This window comes from Dysidea avara, chromosome 2, assembly GCF_963678975.1.
Source record: "Dysidea avara chromosome 2, odDysAvar1.4, whole genome shotgun sequence".
Lineage (NCBI taxonomy): Eukaryota > Metazoa > Porifera > Demospongiae > Dictyoceratida > Dysideidae > Dysidea > Dysidea avara.
The window spans coordinates 21,519,924-21,544,601 of record NC_089273.1 but is presented as its reverse complement, the minus strand read 5'-3'; the positions used below and the strand labels follow the sequence as shown (position 1 = coordinate 21,544,601).

General features: G+C 37.1%; 1 protein-coding gene across 1 annotated transcript; it reads right to left on the bottom strand.

Moving 5' to 3' along the window:
- Positions 1-89: 89 nt before the first annotated feature.
- Positions 90-23,411, bottom strand: LOC136246834 (protein NLRC5-like). The gene is made up of 4 exons (XM_066038417.1): positions 23,222-23,411; positions 21,261-21,320; positions 11,697-11,969; positions 90-6,318 (listed from the first exon to the last, which is right to left on the bottom strand). Exons 2-4 carry the CDS (start codon positions 21,304-21,306, stop codon positions 491-493), a joined length of 6,147 nt encoding a protein of 2,048 aa, XP_065894489.1. The 5' UTR covers positions 21,307-21,320; positions 23,222-23,411; the 3' UTR covers positions 90-490.
- Positions 23,412-24,678: the final 1,267 nt, after the last annotated feature.

Here is a 24,678-nt window from a genome sequence, read left to right as displayed (position 1 = left end):
TCCTTCAATAATTCTGTTCCAGTAATCCATCTAATAATGAGATCGCAAATTGTTTTATAGACTTATAGTGAATCAATATTTTAGTGAAGCATTAATGTATTCAGCTGTACAGGTAGTGAAACAAAGAACATCTAAAATCAAAAATTTTAAATAATAAAACTACAAGTACAATTGCTAAAAACTACAAGTGGTAGTTTTGTATCAAGGTAAATACAACAAAATGTGCTTATAATAATGATAAATGGCTAAGTGCATGTTAACTAAATCAGCATATAATGTTAATAAGTGCACACTACAGTTTGGTATAGTATTGCTGCAACAAAAAGAAAACTTTTACAACAAGTGTAAGGTGTATACATGTGTGTGCGTGCGTGTGCGTGTGTGCGTGTGTGTGTGTGTGTGTGTGTGTGTGTGTGTGTGTGTGTGTGTGTGTGTGTGTGTGTGTGTGTGTGTGTGTGTGTGTGGATGGATGGATGGATGGCTGTGTGTATTACACATAAACATGAATATCAGGATCGTCAGAGAACATCATTTTCACCTGTTCTCTTCCCTGATCACTAACTTCATTTTCACACAGAGCTAACAAGTGCATAATTTTGTTCTCATATTTAACAACTCCTGCAATTGTTATAACTCCATCTGTTTGTAACTTGTTCCCACCCATCAACAAAACTTGTAATCTAGGATTTCTGGATAATACAAAACTTAATTCACCAATTACTTCATCAGTAATGTTATTATTACTAAGTGTTAACACCTGTAGTTTGGATTTCTGTTTTAATGATTCAAGTATCTTCACTGCTCCTATAGTTCCCAACATGTTGTCACTTAGATATAGTTCTTGAAGGGTGTAACAGTTAGATATGGTAACTGCTAATTCATCTGCAGCTTCTTTAGTAACTCCATTGTGAAACAAATCAAGCTTTCTTAATCTGACCAGATTATTAAGAGAATGGACAATTTTATATATTCCTACAGTTTGTAAGTTGTTATTACCAAGTAGCAAATCTTCCAGAAGATCATTACTAGAAATTGCAGCAGATAATTCTTCAGCTGAATCATCACTGATTCCGTTACTACACAGACTTAGTATTCTCAACTTGGTAACATGTTTTAGTGCTCGACAGATTTGCATGACTCCAGTATCCAGTAGTCCATTCCCATCCAGCCACAATTGTTCTAGTGCTGGGTTAATATATATCACAGCTGCTACATTATCAGCTGACTGATAACCAATATTGTTAAAACTCAAGTCAAGTATTGTTAATGTTGAAATGTGTTCCAGTGAGTCTAGAATAAACACATACCCATCATTGTTTAATCGATTACCCCTAAGCCATAATTGTTGAAGTACAGTATTAGAGTATAACTTATCTTCTAATTCAGAAGCAGCAATTCCATCAATATTACTGTGCTCCATATCAAGAACTTTTAATGATGAAATGTTGGGAAGTGATTTGATAATTGTAGCTGTATCCATTTTCGATAGTTTAAATGTTGACTTTAATGAGCTCATGGAAAAGTTTTCTTTATTCAGGAAAATATCAGTACACAAATAATCAGTATGTGTAAGTGGTAGATAGTTTATATCATAATTAAGTTTGACATTGTGAATAGTACTTGATCTTCGTGCTTCCATGTTTAAGATCTCTATAATCCTGTGCTCCTGATGTGATTTAACATTGAATTGTGAACATACCTGTTTTAAATTCATTAAATAATTACTTTTGAATTGCTCTTCAGTACTTAGACTCAGTCCACCTAAAAATAGTGCTTCAAGAGTGTCAATGTCTCCAGTAACTGATGCCAAATCCACCATTGCAGAGGGATCAACACAATTACATTGTAGATCCAATAGTGTTAAATATTTATTGCTTTTCTTGCAAGCTTTCAACACTGTAACTAAACTGTTTGATAGAAAATTACCAGCCAAGTATAGTTTTTCAAGTAGGAGATTGTTATTAATGGCTAGTACCAAATCACTTGCTACTGCTTCAGTCATTTTCATGTTACTGAGGTATAAAACAACAAGTGATGAAACACTTTGAAGAGCTCTAATAATTACAACTGTTTTGTTGTGAAGTATGTTATCACCAAGGTACAGCTTTTGCATTCTATTATTAGATAGTATCACTGATGCTATACATTCTGCAACTTCTTCAGTAATCCTGTTATTTCTGATATTGAAGTGTGTTAATGTTGACAGTTGTTGTAGTGATTGACAAATAGTCATTACTCCCCTTGATTGTAACTGGTTATTTTTTAATTGTAGGCACTTCAGTGAATTACTGTCAATAACAGCTGCCAAATCTTTAGCCATTCTTTCAGTCACGTAACAATCACCCAGATATAGAGATGTAATTGTATTAAGTATACTTAAAGTCTGTGAGATGGTTTTTCCACATGGTTGCACACACCTACCATTTGCCACTTTTCCACCAGACAAATTAATGTTATCAATATCCAAAATCTTCAAAGTTGTATTCTTAAGAGCTGCCACTATTTTACATGTTCCTGCTTGAAGTTCATTATCACCAAAATACAATTCTTCCAGCTCATTGTTACTCAATATTACAGACACTATTGCATCTGCTGCTTCTTCAGTTATTAGGTTACTGCTGATATTCAGTACTTTTAGTGTTGACAGTTTTCTTAATGATTTTGCAATTGTAATAATGCCAGTTGTTGTTAGTCTGTTGCCACTTAACCTTAAATCCTGTAGGCAATTGTTATTGTTAATGTACTCTGCCAAGTCATCAGCTATTTCTTCTGGCATGTAATTACCAGATAAATTCAAACCAGTAAGCTCTGTACTCATTGACAGTGAATGCACAATTTTTCTGCCATATAATCTCAAGCTACTGTTAGCTAACCACAGTTTTTGTAATCTGTTGCTGTTTATGACTTCCGCTAGCTCATCAGCTATTTTACTCGATGCATTGTTACAGTTGAAATCTAACACTTTGAGAGATGAAGTGCATTTTAAAGCTTTCACTATCTTTAGTACTCCCATGTTAAGCTTATTGTGACCAACATACAATTTTTCTATTGAATTGTTGCTTTCTAATAGTGATCTTATAGCATCTGCTGCATCTTCAGTGATTAAGTTATGTCTGATATTAAGCATTTTTAAAGTTGAAATCTTACTTAATTCTTTTGCTATAGTTACCATACCACTTGTTGTTAGTCTGTTGCCACTTAATCTTAAGTCATTTAGGGAGCGATTACTTGCAATAGCAGATGCTAATTTAGTAGCCACAACCACTGATGCATCATTCTCATTTAGATCCAATACTTTGAGAGTTGATATGTTTCTCAAACCTTCCACTATCTTCACAGCCCCTTTACTAAGTTTGTTACTACCAAGGTACAGTTCTTCTAACCCAAAATTATTCGATACTACAAGTGCTATAGCATCAGCAGCTTTTTCGGTGATTTCATTGTTGTGAAAGTTTAGTAATTTTAATGTGCTAATTCTTGAAAGTGATTTTGAAAGAGTAATAATTCCATTTGTTTTAAAAGCATTACCCATCATTGCAGCAACTTGTAAAGAGATGTTACTCAACATAGCACCTGCTAAGTCTTCAGCAACACATTCTGGTATGTGGTTGTTATTAAGATTTAGTCTCCTAAGATTTGAAATTTTCTTTAATGCATTAGCTATTTGTTTCACCCCTGATTTAAGAAGGTTATCATTAAGATATAGTTCTTCCAACTGGACATTGTTAAGTATTACAGATGATATTGCATCAGCAGCTTTGTAAGTAATTTTATTATTACCAATATGGAGTACTCTCAACGTTGACAGCTTACTCAGTGACCGTGCAATTGTCACAACTCCTCTTGTCTTTAGTTTATTGTTGGATAATTTTAGGACTTCCAAAAAACAATTACTATTAATAGCATTTGCAAATGTAAAAGCTGCATCTTCTGGTATGCAATTATTAGTTAAATCTAACAGTGTTAGAGTAGTAATCTTTGCTATGGCTGATATAACAACGGTTCCATGATGTTGTAAATTGTTGTCAGGCAATCTGAGCCTTTGTAAACTATGGTTTGCACGAACAATTGCGACAAAGTCATCTAGCGCACTGTACGAAATACAACTCATAGAAAGATCTAATGTTTTCAGCTTAGAAATACTTTGAAGAGCTTGAAATATTATGGTTGTTTTATTTTGAAGATCACATTTATGCAGACTTACATTGTTCAGTTCAGCATTTTTTATGATTACAGAAGACAGCGCAGAAGCTATGGTGTCATCAACACACATGTCATAAAAGAAAATTGCACGCAGACTATTAACAGAGCTCAAAGCTTCAAGTATCAATTTAGTTCCGTTGCTATCAAGTGCACAACGTTCAATTGCTACTAGCCTTATATTAGTATTTTTAACACCAGATGAAATTATTTTTGCAGTTTCATAATCTATATTGCAGTCCCTTAATACTAAATGGGCTGCACTCTCATTTAGTTTGAAGCCATCACATATCTGCTTTGCATTTGCCCTATATCCAAGTAATGTAAATGCATTTACAATCATCACCGAATAATCTGACCTTAGTCGTAAATGTGATGCTACTTTTCCATACAGAGCTTCAGAGATATTTTTGTCGATCACGAATGTCTCCAGTATCTGGTCACTGCATTTAGATGAATAATGTACCGATAAATACAATTTATTCCAGTCAGTAACAGATATGTTTAATAGAATTAATTTGTCTATACCAATCGGCATAATCTTTCTCCCAAAACTAGACTCAATTTCGCCTGTTCTACAACAGAGCAATTGATTATTGTTCATGGTATTATCAGCACAATAGTTTATTAACTTGAAGAAGGCTTGCAGTGGATTAAGGTCACAAATAATTGGAGCCAAATAATGTCTTAGAGTGCTACAGGATGCTTCTCCATAAATGTAATAATTAAAAGCATGAAACATTTTGTGTTTATTTAGACCAACAAACATAATCCAGGTATTTGTATATTTTTCAGTAAGTAAAGTGCTTTTTAGTAACTTGAATTGCTTACAAGGATCTAAAGAATTGATATAGTATGCTGCTAAAAACTCTTGAAACATCAAATGAAGAAAATTGTATGAAACACAATTATCAATTTTCTTCATACTAAAATAATGTGTAGATTTCAGTAAACCTAGACCTTGCAAATCACTGTTCATCGATGGCACACTAGGACAAGAATTTCTGATATCTTCTGCTGTAAACACAATTTTATCACTTCTTAATGTCTCAAAGGCAAATTTTGACAATTCCAAAATGTATTTCTTTAGTAGTTCTGGCAAGCCAGTCAAAGATAGTACTTTAGGTGTATGAAAATCTGTGAGCTTTTCTACGTAACGAAATATTACAAGAGTAATAAACTTTTCATACAGTTCAGTTAGATCAGATGGTAATTCTTCAGTTTCTTTAAAAATACACACCAGAATGGTCATTATCATAGGAATATAGCAAATACTGTTGATCGTTGTGTTATTATCAAGAAAGAAAAGCAGTTTCTCCATTTTATCAGGGTGGTTGTGTAATTCTTGTTTGACATATACTCTCTTGTTATCATCAATAAACCCCATCACTTCTACCCTAATATCCCCAAGATAGTGTAGTTTATTTGTTGCAATAGGTCGAGATGTGATTATCAATTTACATTGAGGAAAAACTCTACGATTCATTATATGAGTTAAAAAGGAATTTCCTGAAGCATCAAAATACTCATCATATCCATCCAATATAATTGTTATGTCATCATTACTTCTGTTGATGAGAATATCTGCACACTTTTTTGAGAATTCTGTAGCAGCAGCATCAAAATTATAAAAGTAATGAATAAAATTTTCTAAATTAAGGACCTTTTGCAAATTAGGATCTCTCAAGTACACAAAGAATACCAATTTAGTATCATTGAGCAACTGAGATTTTGCCCATCGGTAAGCTATTTCTTTACTAAGTGTTGTTTTTCCCATTCCTGGAGCACCATCAATTATTATTACTTGTGGTGCTATGCTAGTACCATCACTTTTTGTAAATGGTTTAAATATATCTGAAAGAGCGTATGTCTGTAAAACATTATCACAATGTATTTTACCAAAATGAAATGATTTGTACGTATTACCTACAAGACCTTCTCTCATTAAGGCTGCTATGTCAACGATTTCTTTTTCTCTGGATTGTTTCATGTAATGTATCAACAATACATTCACAAAATGTTTAGGATACAAATTGCACCAAATTCCTTCTTGTGTAATGTATCTGGTGTTGATGTAGTTCGCTTTAACATGGTCAGAAATTTGCAGCATGATTTTTACTGAAAAGAAAAATAACAACTGTTTAATTAACAATAGCAACATATCTATCAAACAAAGTGTGGTGCGGTGAAATTTGGACACGGACATTATTAGCACTACTAAAACCTAGCAAGCTCTGCATTATTTATAAAAGTGGTGGATCAAGAAATATTCAGAGATCTATAGTATGCATGCAGCGCTGGATCCTCAAAAACAATAACTCACGGATGCAATCACATGTGATCTTGAAATTTGCATGCTCATTTGTAGCACTGCTTAACCCGCTAAAAATCTTTTCATTCAAATCTCTGACACAATAGTTACAGCCAATCAAAATTTCCACCATACATTTCCTATGAAGCTATAAAATGCAGTGTTCATTACAGCTCTTTCTTGAACTTGTAATGAAGCCAAACCACTTGTGTCTGTTGTTGACACCTTTGTTGTCACCACTAATCACCTGGTTGGCTGAAATGTTAAGAAAAATCCACTTGCAAATTTTTAGTCATTTTCACAACTTGTACATACTACAAATAGGCGCAGGAGAGGACCCAGGACTTTCTTAGGTTAGGGGGCACAAGCAAAAATTTCTCCTAGTTAAGGATTTGGGGGCATGCCTTCACAGAAAACTTTTGAAAAAGTAGCCTTCTGAGAATGAATTTGGTTACAATTTTGAAGATCAGCTGGTTTGGACACATTCAAGGAAAACACCGAAACCCTGTACGCTACGCCTTTCGTACTCAGATCATACCATGGAGCATTATTTGATGACTTCGTAGTATAAATTGTGTAGCGATACTGTTTAGAATCACAGAGAGAATGTGCTTCCAATTTTGCCAAAAATATCATCTCAAAAACCTACCAAAGAAGTTATGGGAAGGCATATTGTTTAGCCGAAGCAATTCTTTATAGCATAGTTAACCTTGTGATACTTTCCTTTTCTATCTACAGCACTTAGTTTAGCCAAGAATGTGCTTCCAAAAAAGCATGTAATCCACTATTGTAAGCCTTCTGACCAAGTGACGTGAAGTGGTCCAACTAACCAGAACAATTATCATAACAACACCACAAGTCATTCTCGTTACAAAATAAAGTCGTTCATGCCACCGTTCTGCTGTAATAGGATTAAATTTGTTGAGGCGCGAAACCAGCCTAAGGACACTGGTTCTTGTACAAAGTCTATGGGCGCGCGGTGCAGTTTCCAATCCAGGGGGGTATATTATCTATGGGCAAAGCAAACTAATGTGCCCCAGAGGAAAATTGTTATGATTTAGCTTTGTAAGGTTAGATTTTGGCCAAACTAACATTGTAAGTGATGATTATATGTTAAAAGAAAGCTCATTACCAAATGGTATGGTAATACCGTTTAAGTATGGATCACTCCAAAACTTCTGCGTACCTTCTGAATTCCACTTTTGAAAAGCATCCTAGAGACATATTATGCAACGAAAATCACCTTTATGGATAGTACTATTGTATATAATATACAATACAGCGCGTTAAACATAACAAAACACTTACAGGTGGCTGGATATAGAATTTTTTTAATCACCAAAACTCGAATTTTAGTCTCACTGCCTCACTGACCACAGTTGAAAGGCTAGAGGCAAAATGAAGCAGCAAAAGGCCACCATTTTATGCCACAATAACAAACTAACCAGTGAGATGTGCCTTTTGGGGTTCTGATGAATGCAGGCCCTCTGTGCCTTGTCTTTTCTTTATCTTCAATCAGGCTGCTTGTCTTCTTCATCCAATGAAACCATATCGAGACGTTAATTTTTCATATCAACACTTTCTTTCAGCAGCATATTTAGATGCCACAGAATTATTTCAGAGCTGGATATCAGAAGCACTTCAGTCCATGCACTACTATAAGAGGTATACTTGCTAGATAACTGCAACTTCATGATTAGGATCCCATTCATGATAGATTCATGACCACACCCATAAAAGTGATCAGATTTTACAAAACCAATCCAAATCACACATCAGGCAAAATCAAACTAACACCTCCAATGGATAGCTACACCATCGTACTACTAGTTTTGACACTCAGTACTACTGAGGCTGGTTTCAATAGATGTCTTTTCTGGGTGGTGTGTAGAGCTCAAATGGCGGTTTTAGGCCTTGTGAAGGACCTGGCTTGGCAAGAATCAGTGGTTTACTAGTGGATGGCCTGATAATGTTGGCCAGACATTTTCTGTGGATTTTGCTACATATCGGCCACCAGGGAGCCAGCACAGTCCTGTAATATTGTCTCTGCATTTCACTCGTGGTCTGCCTCCATTTTTAGGTCTAACCTTTGCCCACCCCTCCACCCCTTTGTGAGCACTCGTGATACTACTTCGCTCGTCCAACTGTTCAGATTTTCTACCTTATTTGGCGGGAAACTCTACAAGCAGCTACAAATTCTGGAAGTGGTCTAAAAGGTAACAGATTGATGCATCTGTAGTATAAATTTCATACGCGTGCTTGCTATCCTTGGTGAGTTATGCTGGCTTGAATTCTTTAAAACCGTTTATCTCAAAACTTCTAATGTGCGATTTGGTTCCAAAATCCAGTCAAAAATAAAGATCTAGGTGGAATAATAGTGATAGAGTACAGAGACCACACCTCTTAACAATCTATGTATTTACTTAACAGTAAGCAAGATGACCTTACTCCTTATTGGTCTAGCTAGCTGCACATCCCTTCACTGACTCAAGATACTCTAATGCAACAGTCACTCTGATACAACACAATAGTCATGCATGATATTCTAATAGAACAGTCACAAGTTACACTGTAGCTGAAAAAACTAAACAAACTAGCATTTTAGAAAAAAAAATTAAAATGAAGTAGGGATCTATGAAATAAAAAGAAGTGGAATAAGAGATAAATGATGGTATTATATTTTGGATGGCTCCATCTCTATATCAACATGTAATGAGCATAATTATGCACTATTACAGCAATATTTAAACAGTTCATGTGACAATATTAAAATTGAAGTAATTTCCGGAATCCGGGGTATATAAGCTGCCATGTGTTCTCTTAGTCCAGCTTTTTATTTGCTGTTGCAGCAATTGACTTATGTCTCTGTGCTCGAGAAAGTATATCATCTACAGCCATGGCTGATGTACCAGCAAATGTGACAACAGAGAAGCTACTACAGGAACTTCTACAGTGCAATCCATCTCGTCTCTACAACAAGAAGTTGCAGAACTCAAGAAGAACAATGGGGCCACAAGCTCAAAGCGTGGCAAGAAACAGACTCACCCAGTGCTGACTACAGACATAGTTTGACTTGCGATGGTGGGAAGACCCCTCCCAACTGCTCTCCAGCTACAAGAGTAGCAATAGCGACTCCTTTCCTGTGTCTGAAGAAGGCAAAGCCTTCCTGGAGACCATCTTCACTTAAAGGATGAAGTATCCCAAAAGAAAGGCCAAGGTTGCCAGATTCGGTCAATCGGAGTCTAAGCAGGCAAAATGCCCAGCACTTGACTCAGTGGTGGAAGGGATCCTCTCAAATGAGGCCCTTAGACGAGATCAGAAGTCATTTAGTTTACAAGAAATGTGGCTAGATGCAGCAGGCCCTTTACAGCCTGTCTGGGAAAGTACACGAAGGATCCCTGACACTACCAGAGGTCATCCCATGCTGCAGACCTCCTTGATGCTGATGGCAGATGCTGCCTAACACCATTCCTCTCAAAGGAGACAGGCCCTTCTTCAACACCTCAACCCCCACCTGAAGAAAGTAATGGGTGAAAGTGATTTCATCAAAGCTCAGCTTTTTTTTGTTCAAGGAGGACTTTGGACTGAAAGCTAAAGAGAAGCTAGATGCAGCAGCTGCCTTAAAGAAAGTTGTGTACCAGCAGTCAAAATAAGGGAGATCAAAATTTTCAGGGAGGCTACCCTCTCAAGCACAGCAGGGGTGGAGGGGGTGGCCATCACAACAGCTATGTTCCTAGGAAATACAACCAGAAGAAGACTGGAGGAAGTACAGTACCAGAGAAATGGGAAAAACCACGGCTAGTAACAGTAGGCAATGTGTCAACACCACATGTACAAATTTTAATAAATTTTGCCAAGCCTACCCCTGTATTAACTAACACCTCCTCATACACAAACAGACTACTTAAGGGTGTCGAAAACCCAGATGGACTTGCACATAAACAATCCAAATTTGGCAAGGAGATTCTAGCTCCCACCATGCTCACAACTGGGCACTGATTACCCAAGACCGATGGGTCTTGTAGGCAATCATGGGCTACCAACTAGAGCTTACCCAAACAGGTCAAACAGAACCACAAAATATCATGCTCACAACAAGAGCAGACCAAAATCTCACAAGAGATCACAGAGATAATCATTTGCCAAAAGAGCCATAGTCAAAGCTCAACTCTCCCCACTCAGTTTTGTCTCCCAGATCTTCCTGGTAGAAAAGAAAAGGGGAGGGCAGAGGCCAGTCATAAACCTCAAAGGTCTCAACAGCTTTGTAAATATGGAACACTTCAAGATGGAGGGCCTTCATTTTCTACCAGACATTATTCAACAAGCAAACTGGATGGTGAAACTGGACCTGAAAGATGCATACCTTCAGGTCCCAATATACAAGGAGCACCAGTGCCTCCTTCAATTCAAGTAGCAGGGGAATATCTACCAGTTTGTGTGCCTAACATTTGGGCTAACATCAGCACCCAGGGTGTTCACAAAAATTATGAAACCAGTTGTTGGGCTTCTGAGACAAATGGGTATTCGTCTAATAATACATCTGGACAACATACTCATAATGCACCAATCAAAGGGCGATCTGGCCCAACTTATCCCGTTAGTGTGCCAGATATCCAAAGCCCTAGGACTAATAGTCAATCTGAAGAAATCCCAACTTGCTTCCATGCAGAAAATGGAATCCTAGGGTTCCAGGTGAACCCAACATCTTTCACCTGGTGCTCCCAGCTGAAAAGCTGAGGAAGATACAGCAGAATACCTATGCCCTCTTACAACAGCAACTAGTGTCAGTAAGGAACCTGCAGCTGGCAAGATTCGTTGGGAAGGTGACAGCCACAGTGAGGGCTACCCCTGCACTACAGAGGCCTTCAGAAAATGATAAATTCAGTGATGGTAAGCAGGCACTGACATTGAAATTTGGATAGGTGCATACTCATCTACTTGAATGGGGAAAAAAATCACTTACAAGATGTTAGCAATTGTATACTGTTAGTTATCTAATTACTGTTCCAACAAATCCATAATCTCTAAAAATATTGCAACAGTCACAATCAAAATACTCTAATAGAACAGTCAATCACTTATGCAACAGTCAGTATGAAACCCAAATATTCTAGTACAGGTACCTAAAACTAAAGTTTAAATATACCAGGAGTATTATAATACTATCAGTCATACATATACATACCAGCAACATTTTCTGATATGGCGAGTGGATCAATAATTGCAGGAGACTCAATTGTTTTGATGACATCATTCCATGTAACACTGGTATTGGTTTCCAACCACATTTCTAACATTCTGTTACAACACCAGAACAAATTAGTAGGGAAACTTGACTCTATTCCATCAAGACGTCCTTTTGGTATGCCAAGTAAAGTTCCAATGACTTTCCAGTGAGCAGCATAATTAGGTGTTATAAATGTGTACAAGTCCTTTAACTGAGGTGTACTGTTGAGAACTACAAAAGAAATTTAGTTTAATTGCACACACACACACACACACACACACACACACACACACACACACACACGCACACACACACACACACAGAGGTGATTCCGGGGTGACCTGATTTGTGGAACAGCTATCTCTGTAAAGCTACAAATAAATAAAATTGAAGATGAAAGAAAAGGCAAAGTGCAGAAGGCAGACACTTGCAGGAATCAGGAAAGGCACATTTCAAGCATGAATTGGTAGCCTTTTAGCCTAGCAACTGTGGTCAGGCAGGCAAGCAGACCAAAAGTTGGGCTTTAATAAACTTTAAAATTCTTGTTCATCTTTCTGCAAGCACGTTCTTGTTGTATTTGGTGTTAGATGCACGAAGACTCTTCCTTTTGTCATGTACAGGTGTATGATATTTCTATGATGGATTTTAACAGCAACATTCTGGTGGGTATCATTCATTTTAGAAGAAACTCTACTAATTTATACTAATTAATGGTCAGGTGTAATATGACTAGTGCATTAAAAATTATTAATTTATAAATGACATAGGGTTCCAGTGATAATATAAAGTACACAAACAAGAGATGATACTGTACAACATAAAAATTTGACAAGTGGAAATTTTGACGAATTTGACAAAATGCTTGCTGTCCGTCTTCATCAAAGTTTATGTGACTAGTTATTAGAATATTCTGGTGCAGGACATTCATCAATATTTTCCTGGTCAATATTTTCCTTGCCAACATTCAAGAGAGAGAATTTTCCCCTTTATTACACTGTACTATGAAGGAAAGTCCCTGGCATGTTTTCACCAACTTTTCAATAACAATTTAGGGATTTTCCCACATCACAACACTGCCTATTTCCTCATAGCTACCATCATCTCTTGCTTCACTACTTTTTTATGCACCTTTGTTGAAAGCAGACCCATGCATGCTGCTCAATTGGAAGAGAGGTAAAGAGCCCCTCTACTGCAGGCAATCAAGAGCATGTTGGAAATCAGATGAGTAATAGTAATGGATTGACTGGACAGCATTGATAAGTGTTGGTTGTTTATTCTAAATGATAAATTGCCCCTGCTGATCTTATAACATGGTATGAAAGAATGGAAGACTGCTGTAAAATGCACTGAACAATGGGATCAGCCATTTGTATGAAAAATTGGTGTGTGGTAGGAGCAATCTCACAGGGATTAAAAATACAAAGGCCTTACAGATGAGCAGAAAGGGCAAACAGCAATGTTCAACCTCACTAGGAGGATGTGGAATTATAAATGCGGCACAATCTAAAGGGAGGAAAGCCACAGCATTTCCAGAGACAAATGTGAATTTTGAAGTAAACCCATGAGTGAATTAATGGGCAAATGGCTCAGACTATAAACCAAACAGTGTGCTGTGCATTCCTGTACAACCTATTGTAGAACCTAGTGTGGCACCAAGATAAGGGCAACCAGTTGAAATAATCTGTAGCATGTCTCAGCAGAAACTTCCTAAGTATGAACCCATGTTCTGAGCGTCAATTATACAACTAACCAAGTTTTATTTTCATTCATCAAATGTGATCAGGCCTGCAACAATAGAGCATGTAGACACATACAATTTTCCTACTTTTTCAAACTTTCATCACTTATAACTTTTTTGTTGCTATACTATGGCCATGCAATTTTTAGCCCTTATAAAACATTTGATTGACTGAGTAATACAAGTTAAAGGATAAAAAATAGTCTAACCTGTTATATGACGGGATGTAGGTTGTGCACACATGTAGTATTTTCACAGTTTGTGTGCACATGTAGTATTTTTGTAGGCCCAGCCACATTATTATTTTGGGGAAAAAAATCCAAATCGCTAAATGGTTTTTAGGAATTCAAGCCATTATAACTTGACAATGACAGTGAGCATGCATATGAAATTTACAAAGGAGACATATCAATTTATTACCTTTCAGCCCACCTCCAGTACTTGTAGCTGCTTGTAGAATTTTCTGCCAAACAAAAGATAGCGAATTGGAGCAGTTGGAGAAGCAAAGTACATGTAGTAACATAAGTTCTCACAAAGAAGTGGAGAGTGGACCAGGTCGGCAAGAGGTAGACTTCAAAATGGAGGCAGACCAGAATAGGATTACACCCTCATCAATACAAGTAGAAGGAAAAATTAAGTTGAATTGGGGATCAAAGAATAAAAAAACTAGTAAAACAAGGGAATAGCAAAAAAAGAAAAAAAAAAAGAAGTAGTTAAACAACAAGAGTGGTTGCCTATACAATGCCAGGGTTATTTTATGATATTGGGCTCTACAAGGTTTGGATGTGACTTTCCCTTTTCGCTATAATTGTACTCTCTTTGCTGTAGTTATGTTTGCAGTTGTTATAATTTGTAGTTATTATACACAGTCATACTTTGTTTGTAATATCATGCTCCATTGTGTAAAATAGCTGTGGTTTCCCCTTTTATATGTAAAAGCTATGCTATGCATCGAGTGAAATAGCCATTTCATATTTTTTGAGTGCTTGTGAAGGAAGGTACCAATGGCAAAAACCTTGATAGCATCATGATCCCTAAAGCAAGAGGGTTTGTAAATCTTTGTTTCGCCTTAAGGAAATGGAAGGTATGAGTGTTAGTCTGCCTTGCATTGGACAAATGGTTCACTGTAGTTTTGTTCTCACATTTTTGCCATTGCCTGGCCATGGTCATAGGAAGGGTCTGGAAGACAAAATGTACCTAGCAATGGATACGCCTGTTCATGGAGAATCTGATGACACAAGTTGCATCTTGGTAAAGGACTGCAATCATAAGTTATGACTATTTAATTTAAGCACCTGTAGTTTATATTCCATATTGTTTCTGTACAAATTGATTTCAGTTCTGCTGTTACCAGTTTGTAGCACTGTAACTCCAAAAGTGCTTAGCTTCTAGAGCTGAAACTTCAGTTTACCATTTCTTTGGCTATCTAAAGAAAATGTAAATTCAACGAATGCACTAATACTAACATGTAGGGTTCTTGAAAATCCCGTCACAATTATTGGCCGCTGCTTGTTTTTTGCATATGCTGATTGAGAGCACAAAGTGATATAATTTTCCTTTCTTTGACCCTTTTCTGTTTCACCTTATTGTTAGCTAGGTCATGTAATCTTTAAGTCTCCAGTTCCAGTGTGTTAGGTTAGGTTAATCCAAAGGCTGCAGCACATGTTGCTGTCAGACCTTCAGTGCAGGTCACTGTAAAGCTTTAATAATAATAAATACTTAGGTTTAAAGGAAGAAAATCCATCCCTCCTGGAGGAGACTGAGTGTGGCGCTCGACTAGACATTGGGTGGCCTGCAGTTCGAATCCTGGGGTAGGAGGGATTTTTTTCCTTTCTTTGACCCTTTTCTGTTTCACCTTATTGTTAGCTAGGTCATGTAATCTTTAAGTCTCCAGTTCCAGTGTGTTAGGTTAGGTTAATCCAAAGGCTGCAGCACATGTTGCTGTCAGACCTTCAGTGCAGGCCACTGTAAAGCTTTAATAATAATAATAATAATAATAAATCAAATTTCCCAAGAGGGATTTATTGGGACTTAGGATATGATGTTCTATGAAATAAGAGCATTAAAATGATACCAAACTTCCTTTATACCATTTTTTCCAGGTTGGAAGTTTCATCTACCAGACTATATACTTCAGTCTATAAACCTTAGGGATTAAATGTCCATTAGTATATCTGCAGGTATAGGCAACGCCACTTGTTTCACTACTTTTTTTGCCATTCCTTGTTTCACTGCTTTTTGTATTCTTTGATCCCTAATCCAAAATTTTAGAATTTTGTTTGTTTACTTTTTTTGTGACATAGTTATGACTATTGAACCTACACAAACCACATCAAATGAAAGAATGGTGCCGGGCATGCCATAAAATTAATTTTACATCAAAACACATATCCCAACAATCAATTAATGAAAAAAGCAGTGGCCATTACTCGTTGTCTTCAACTATGTTGTGCCTATTACACAGCAGTACAAACAAAGAACAGCACGAGAAGTGTCTCGGGCAATAAGCGTCATAGCCACCACCACAGCAACAGTGAAATCGTATCATGCTACTGTGGGAATTGACACCTTGCAATGTCAGTGAAAACAACTGGAACACAAAAGAGAACAAAGGAAAGTCTGTGATACGTGCATTGTATGTACTGCGGTTGGTGAAAAGGCATGTCTCGGGATGAAGCGATGCTGAACAGTGAGGAAAAGTGAGGCTATTTTTCACTTATTTTGAAGGGCAAGAAAGCCCAAAACTTCATGATCCCTAATATACAGTACTACCATACTAGTTGTCTATAAGAGGATCAAGACTGGTGGCATACATTTGGTATAGCCAATGAATTCCTATAGAATCCTAACATGACCAAAGTGTGTTACCATTCAACAAACAGAGTAACAGCATTTCAAATGGTGCTAGTGGGAGTGGTTGCAAGTAGTGGACACAGGTGAAACATGTTAAAGAGAGCAGCATATTTATCGAGAGAGAAAAAAATGTTAGACACATCCACAAGCGATACTCCCTCGGTACACATATCCACAAAAATCTCTTACATTGCATGGATTGCCACTTCACAATCTCCTCGCCGACCAGCACGAAGATGCATACACCCAGCGGTCTCTGAAGTATCATATTTTACCATCCCAAAATTGACTTGGCAATCAAGCAGCATGGTAACTTTTCTAATTAGTGAACAATTAGTGATGTAACCCCAGGATTCTCATCAATAACTATAAGCTATTACTTAAAAGGTCTTGCAATGCTTAAGATCTGTAGTGATTCTCCTGGCAACTAAAGCAAGTGAACATCACAAATGTACTCTACACAAATCAATGTAAGCATTATGAAAGGATGTACATGTCTGCAAGCATTACCAGCTGTTTGCATCAAGCCCAAAGGGACCTGCTGCTTCATCAACATGAAGTACAGTATTATAAATTAAATTTTCAACAAGGTAGTAGGGTGTGAGCTCAGCTGTCCAGAACAGGAAAAAGAGCCTCCAAACAACAGGTGATGGAGCAGGGTACTTCTTAACACCTTCCATTGAAACAAAAAACAAGGAAATAACATAAGCATTTCTTTCTAAATAGGTACAGTATGAATAGTAACACCTTCAGTCGACAGAGCATCAATATCACATCTTAGACTCTATTTAGGCTGTTTTTGGTGGGTAATAAATCTCATATACTCCACCTTGTTTTCTAATATACTCCACGCCTTCAGGCACAATATAACATATGCTCAAAATCTAGGTTTATCCAATCGCTATGCATTGTTCACGTGCAGTGATTTAACGAGCGCAATTATTTTGTCACATGAGGATGCATAGTTGCCATGGCGCTAGTATTATCGCAAGAAAACCAGCTGCTTTTGCCGAGCCTATGGCAGAAACAACCGCGGATGAGGTAAGTAATCTGAGTGTAATGTGAAATAGAGTCTAAAGCAGTTATACGGGCACAATATGGAGTCTATGAAATTTATAAACCCTCAGGCCCTTAGTAGCGCCCTCGCTTCGCTCATGTGCTACAGCCCGGGCTTTCGGGATTTATAAATTTCATAGACTCCACATTGTGTCCGTATAACTATTATTTAGCAAAGTGATAATGGAAACAGTTCTCATGCCTTTCCATCACAATGAATCATAAACCTGTCTCATTTAAGGCTCTCAAGAAAACACTGATGATGATTAGGGATATCCTCATTCCCAGATCACACGATACAGAAACATTATTATATTGAGGCATTATGAAAGTTCAAAAATTGTCTAGCTCATGCTACATACTACTTAACAATTAATAATACCATGACCCTTAAAGAGCTGTCTGACTAAAACAAGTTGATGTCACATATGCTACGTACTAGTACATCTTAACAACCAGTTACTCATCATTAATTGCTGAGTGCCTTAGTGCGAGGCAAGTAGTCTTGCAGTTTTGAAATTTCTGTATACATGTAGTTGTTTATTCATTTGTAGCTATGTTTGTCTGCAATGGAAGTAGGTGATGGATGTAGCTACATTTTGTTGATGGTCTGTGGTGCTGCAAGACTAAACCTCATACAGACTTTGAGGTGTCAACTTGTGCTTGTCATACAGTGTTACCTTTGACTTAATTGTGAAGCTTCATAGATTTAATAGTTCCTTCATAGTACATCAACCAATTCTTGAAGGTCTATGATACACAGAAATGAAGCTTTGTAGAGGACTGTGAGATTGTGTGGCTGGCCAGAAAATGCTCTAATTACGTGAGCACATGATGACAACTGTGAATTAACCAGAGTTTTAAAGAGGTAATGATGTCATAATGTGAATGATTACTTGAGATTCTTATCAGGTAGCTGAGTATCATACACTACGATAGTAGTGTATAGTAGGGACCACAAAGGAGTAAGTATGCCCAACGAAATAACATCACCCAAAAAACAGCTTTAAATTTTCCCAGATGACGATGAGGCAGTATTGGTTAGGTAAAACTAAGCCCAAACAAGCTTTCAGATCAACCCGAAATGCTTTCAACAAGTTGCTACGGAATTTAAAAATAATTTATTTCAATGGGATTTTCTACTGACTGACTGACTGAGTAACTGACTGAGTAACTGACTGATGCCTTCAGACAAGTGTAACTCAATAATGGCTAAGGCTATGGACTTGATGTATTCACTGTTCGACGTTGCTTTGGCCCGACAGTGCTTTTGGCATACCACAGTACATACAATGCATTCTTCATGGACTTACCAGTGTCCTCCTTTGTGTCTCATTCATCTTTGCTGACAGCAAAAAGTGTCAATTCAGCGATAGCACGTGACGGCTTCCCTTCATAATGGAAATCGTCTGTATTTTTAATAGTGGCTGTTTTGATTGCAGATGGGGGCTTTTTGAACAGTTATTGATTCATACTACTGTGTAGCAGGTTGAACATAGCCGAAGACTAAGTGTAATGGATGCTTCACTTTTCAGACAATAATTGAGATAACTAGGGCGTGTGCAACTATTTCTTTCTTTTGGTATGTGTGGATTGTAGAGGTGCTTTTTGAACAGTTCTTGATTCGAAATGCTGTGTAATGGGTTGAACATAGCTGACAACAAATGGATACTTCACTTTTCAGATGATAATTGATATAACTGGGACGTGCAGTACAATTTCAGATGTGGTATGCATGGGTTCACCAGTCATAATAATAATATTTTAAAGGAAAAAGTTAACAAAGAAGTACACAGAATTTTCAACTAAAGTAGAGATCAAAGCACATTGATAAAAAATACTGAAACAAACTGGAGCAGTGCACGATATTAAATCACAGTAAAACAATAAGAAGTGTTATATCCCTACTGTGCTCAAGAAACCATAGTGGAAATGCACAGTAGGGATATACTGTAACACTTCTTGTTGTTTTACAGTGATTTAATATCGTGCACTACTCCAGCTTGTTTCAGTACTTTTTATCGATGTGCTATGGTCCCTACTCTAGTTGAAAATTCCAAATTTTTCTGTGTACTTGCATAGAGTGGGGATGGGCAATTATCCAATTATCGTGATAATTATGATTATTTTGTTTGCATTAATCGACTTCATCTAATTTTCATCAACTAGTGATATTTGAAATTGGCAATTATTGTTTAGCTAATAATCATGATAGTCGAGCAGTTTTTAAAAAGAATATTGATTCATTTTAAATATTTTGGTTTTTCGTTACAGTGGTTAAGTATACGCAATAATCATGATAATCATGATAATGGCTCATGACAATAATCGTATGACAGAAATGTCAATATCGCCCATCCCTAATAAACTAGTCATACATAAGTATTCACTAGTTCTGTGCCAGCTGCCATGATCTGGGTATGAGTTTTAACAAGCTCATGAGCTAGTCAAAAAGTCTTCTGGTAGTTTGGTAAATGAGTCATGCTACATGTGAGGCACATGCATTTCACTTAGATACATAACTTGTTACATATACACTGCTTTCTTACACAAGTTCTTTAGCAAAAATTTGTGGCTGTTATATATAATGCAGTATGTGCTTTTTAATTACTTTTTTTAATGTTCCTAAATGTGTTTTTATGATTGTCATGCCCAGATTTTCATGATGAAATGCTTCATTGTTTTTGATAAAATATGTGACCCAGTCTGAGAAAACCGGTCTTATCGCCCATGTCAGCAGATTCGATTTTTCACCCAGGACACAAAGCTACATGAATAAACTATAGTATGTTCATTTTGAGCTGAATCCTGAAAAACAACTAAAAATTAAAAGTGGTTTTTATCTCAACAGAGTTAACATTTCAGCCAACCAGATGATTATTGGTAACAGCAAAGGTGTCAACAACAGACACGTACAGTTTGGCTTCATTACAAGTTCAGGAAAGGGCTGTAATGGACACTGTACTTATATGGCTTCTCCACAGGAAATTTATTGTGAAAATTTTGATTGGGTGTAAATATTATGTCAAAAATTTGAACAAAAAGGTTTTGAAATATTTTTAGCGGGTCAAGTAGTACTACAAATGAGCCAAATTTCAAGATCGTGTGTAATTGCATCCATGAGTTACGTATTAAATGTTTTTGAGGATTCAGTTCAACGTGAACATACTATATCTAATTCCACAATCAAAATCAGCTAGATTTGAGTGGTCTGGTTTTGCTGGCTGCTTTTCCCAAGCCCAGTGGCGATCCGTACGTGTGGTGTGGGGCCTTAATGGAGCTCTGGTCAGCCTGGGGATGACTGTGTGTGGCTGTACAGCTCTGTGGTATTGAATAAGTACCTCTGCTGTGAATTTCCTTTCATTTTAGCCTGTTTTGAGACCTCAATGGCCCAAAACCTGGCCTAATTCATCCCTTGGCCTTCCTTTTCAATTTTTGAAAACCATCTTGCCCGCCTTCCACCCAATTTGCAGCTTGCCTGATACAGTCAACCTCGGTTTAAAAATTATCTAAAATGGTGGGAAACTTAGTTGTTGGCTACTTGCACAGTGGATGCTCTGGAAGGTAAGGGATTGGTGTAAAACGTGTGAAAATTTGGTACACATAGCTTCAACCATTGGCGAGCTACAACACACTAAATACTTAAAACTGGCGTTTGTCGATACTTCTAAATAGGCGATAAGCCTGGTTTTCCCAGACTGGGTCACATATTTCATCATGACAATTTTTTAAAACTAAACACATACAATTCTTCTACTACCATTTCAGAAGTGTGTCGTATGCCCTTTGGGGTATACACATAATGAAATAATTATATTGCAATAGATTACACACATAAAAACACTACAGTGACTACACCCAAACACACAGTTTACCTTCACCAGATTGCCTGATTTCAGCTAAACTCGTTAATCGACTCATTTAGAATGGTCAACCTGCAGCAATAATAATCCACATCCAATTAACAACTATCAAGATTGCATGTGACACTGTAGCACAACACCTTATGATCTGTATTAACACAAATACTATCTGATCCCTACCATTAACAGTTAAATAAATCAACAAGTATTTGAGACTACTGTTTTTATATATACAAGTATGACCTATATGTACTTGTTCTCACCAATAAACAACATGGCAAAGATATATTTTCATTACCTACTGTACCGTGATAGATCTACAACAAAACTATGAAGTAAACTTCAACATGTGTTTTGTATCTTCTTAATAATTTAGGGATCAAGTGATAATGAAGTCATACAGGGTAATTTCTATAAAACTTTCCCAACACCTGTCCATGTAATTGTGGATTAATTGTTTTTTTTTTATGAGATGAAAGATCCCCTTGTATTGTGTGTACATAATTAAATTCCCTATATGGCTTACTCTTCATGAAAGGAAAGAATAACAGGAAGTATAAAGTTTATTTTAATAGATGAAAATTTCTGTTTCCTTTCAAATCTGATTCACATGAATGACCATTCCATCCTATGCAATCCCGGGGAAAAATATCTTACAAGGCTTCCAAGATTCTTGCAAGAAGGGACATTTTCAGTGCAAGATTCTTGCTTTGCAAGATCCTTGTAAAAATTGTGCATGTTTCCTGCAAGATTCTTACATGTAAACACAGTGCAAAATTCTTCTGCAAGAAAAGGGATATTTTCAGTGTAAGTTTCTTGCAGCCTTGCAAGATGTTTACACGTTTCTTACAAGAACAGTGTAAGGATCTTGTACTGAAATCTTGCAAGTCTTGCAAGTTATTTTTTCCTGGGATAGTAAGTAGAGATGATAACAAGTTACTTATCATTTGACTATGGATTGTGAGTACAATAACTAGCAAAATCTTTACAATCATGCAGTGTGCCTAATATTTGCACATCTCTTCCTGCTAATGCCTTCTATGTCACAATTCTAAAATGATTCCTACAGGAATAATGATGCTGCCAATGAACTAATGTGCCACTACATGCATTAGCAAGAAAAATTCCCAATACATATACACTATTAGAGATGCATGCACTCTTTGCTGTCCTTTAGCTATAGCCAGTCTTCCTGCATCAGATCCATTTAAACAGGATGAGAGTAAAATGTATTTCCTGGCCACAGAGAGAAAAAATTTGATGAAAGTAAAAATAAAATAAAAAAACTGTACACTGTATATGGATACTCAGACAAACATGTGACCACATAGCTACTTAGTCTGGTGCCGCCGACCCTATTTTAGACACCATAAGCACTCTGAAAAATAGGGTCTGGCTTGTGCCACCGCTACCAAAAACTGATGCATCCAATCAAATTGCAGTATTGCCAATTAAAAGAGACAATTAACCATTTAACATTCGTCTGTACTAAGATGCCTTCTCTTGGAAAGTAGAAATATCACCTCCACAGCCTAACCATCAATTTCCCAACTCACTGAAATCCTCAAAGTATCACTGTCGGATTGATTCTTTGCTATTCATGATCTCTTAATATAGTTATCAGCACAAGCCACAGTGTCATTAATATGCATTCCTAAGCACAAGTAGACAAACCAGACCCTATTTTTCGGGACACTTATAGTAGGCACCTAAAATAGGGTCGGCAGTGCCATGTAAATTATAATAGCAACTTGTATCTGATCCACACAGTAGGGGTCACCTTCACAGCTGGTGGAATTGTGGTCCGGGAGGTGACACACTGGCTTATGGTTTTGGAAGGTCAGCAAAAACTCGAATATTAAACGGTAGATATTCAACATAGTGATTGCAGCCGTTTAGCTACTGCTGATCCTGTCACAAGCTTCGATCGGCCGTAACATGAGAATTCAGTAGCTATAATCAGTAATCCATACCTCAAAATTCTGCTCAAATCAGTGACTCCTTCGCGGTTTTAATTGCTGTAATCGGCATGCAGTATCTCCGTCCGCCTCAGGTGTGCAATCAGAATCTTTATGTATTAAATGCACCGATACCAGACTTGTGCATCTGCGATCTCTTCACTATAGGCACAGACCTTTGGTCATAGGTAGTATCTATGCTTTGGCTTCGATCACTATAGAAACGGATTGATTGATTGATTGATCAAAGGAATATTTATATGGGTAATAATCTGAGGTGATCGTGACGTAATGTACGGAAACCAATAAGAGGTAAGCCTTCCGAATATAGGTTTCTTCTTGAATGACGTATAAGGTAGAAACTAAGAGAAGTGGGTAGCTGGGAGCCACGTAGTACAGTGGTTACGGTCCTTGCCTCACACACTGGAGTTCACTGGTTCGATTCCCGGACATGTCATGATTTTTTTTTGGATGTGTGTAGAGCTCCGGCAGCCGGAGGTGCAACAGCTCCGTCAGTTCATCACGTGCCAAAGATATTAAGGGGGCCGCCGTATCAGTAGCCGTAGCACCATACATACATTATCTATGATAGCACCAACGTACTTGCAGTTGAAGACCGCCAATACTTCGTACTTGAGGCCAGCTTGACCCACTGAAGTGGAAGAAAGTACCGGAATAAAGCGGAGGACTGAAAAGTGACTGGTCACAGGGGAGAAAGTGCCCACTGGATTTTTAAGTCAGTGTTTGAAGTAGGTACTCCCCATGAACAATGAAGTGTGGTGATCCACTTCAAATTAGCTACTGATCGTGATCATTAGTAACTACCAGTGTTGGGAATTACTTTTGAGGTAACAAAGTAATATAACGAAATACGCTATGAAAACAGGTAATATAACGCAAGATACTTTACTTACAAATGTAACGCGTTACCTAAGTAATATAATTACTGTAACGAGTCTATTCCCCATCAAAAATGTCTTTCAAGTATCTTTCAAGAATTAGTCATGTTTCAATTATCTTGAAGTAATCTTTCAAGTATCTTGCATGCAAACATCTTCGCAAGACACATCTTGCAAGTAACTTTCAAGATGATATCTTACCTTGTGAACAGCAAGACACATCTTGCAAGTAACTTTCAAGATGATATCTTACCTTGTGAACAGCAAGACACATCTTGCAAGTAACTTTCAAGATGATATCTTACCTTGTGAACAGCAAGACACATCTTGCAAGTAACTTTCAAGATGATATCTTACCTTGTGAACAGCAAGACAGATCTTGCAAGTAACTTTCAAGATAATATCTTGCCTTGTGAATAGCAAGGTACATCTTGCAAGTAACTTTCATGATAATATCTTACCTTGCGAACAGCAAGACACATCTTGCAAGGAGCTTTAATGATAATATCTTACCATGTATAGCAAGAAGTGGCTTGCATATTAAAACTCAAAAACCCAATGAAAATAGCTCAA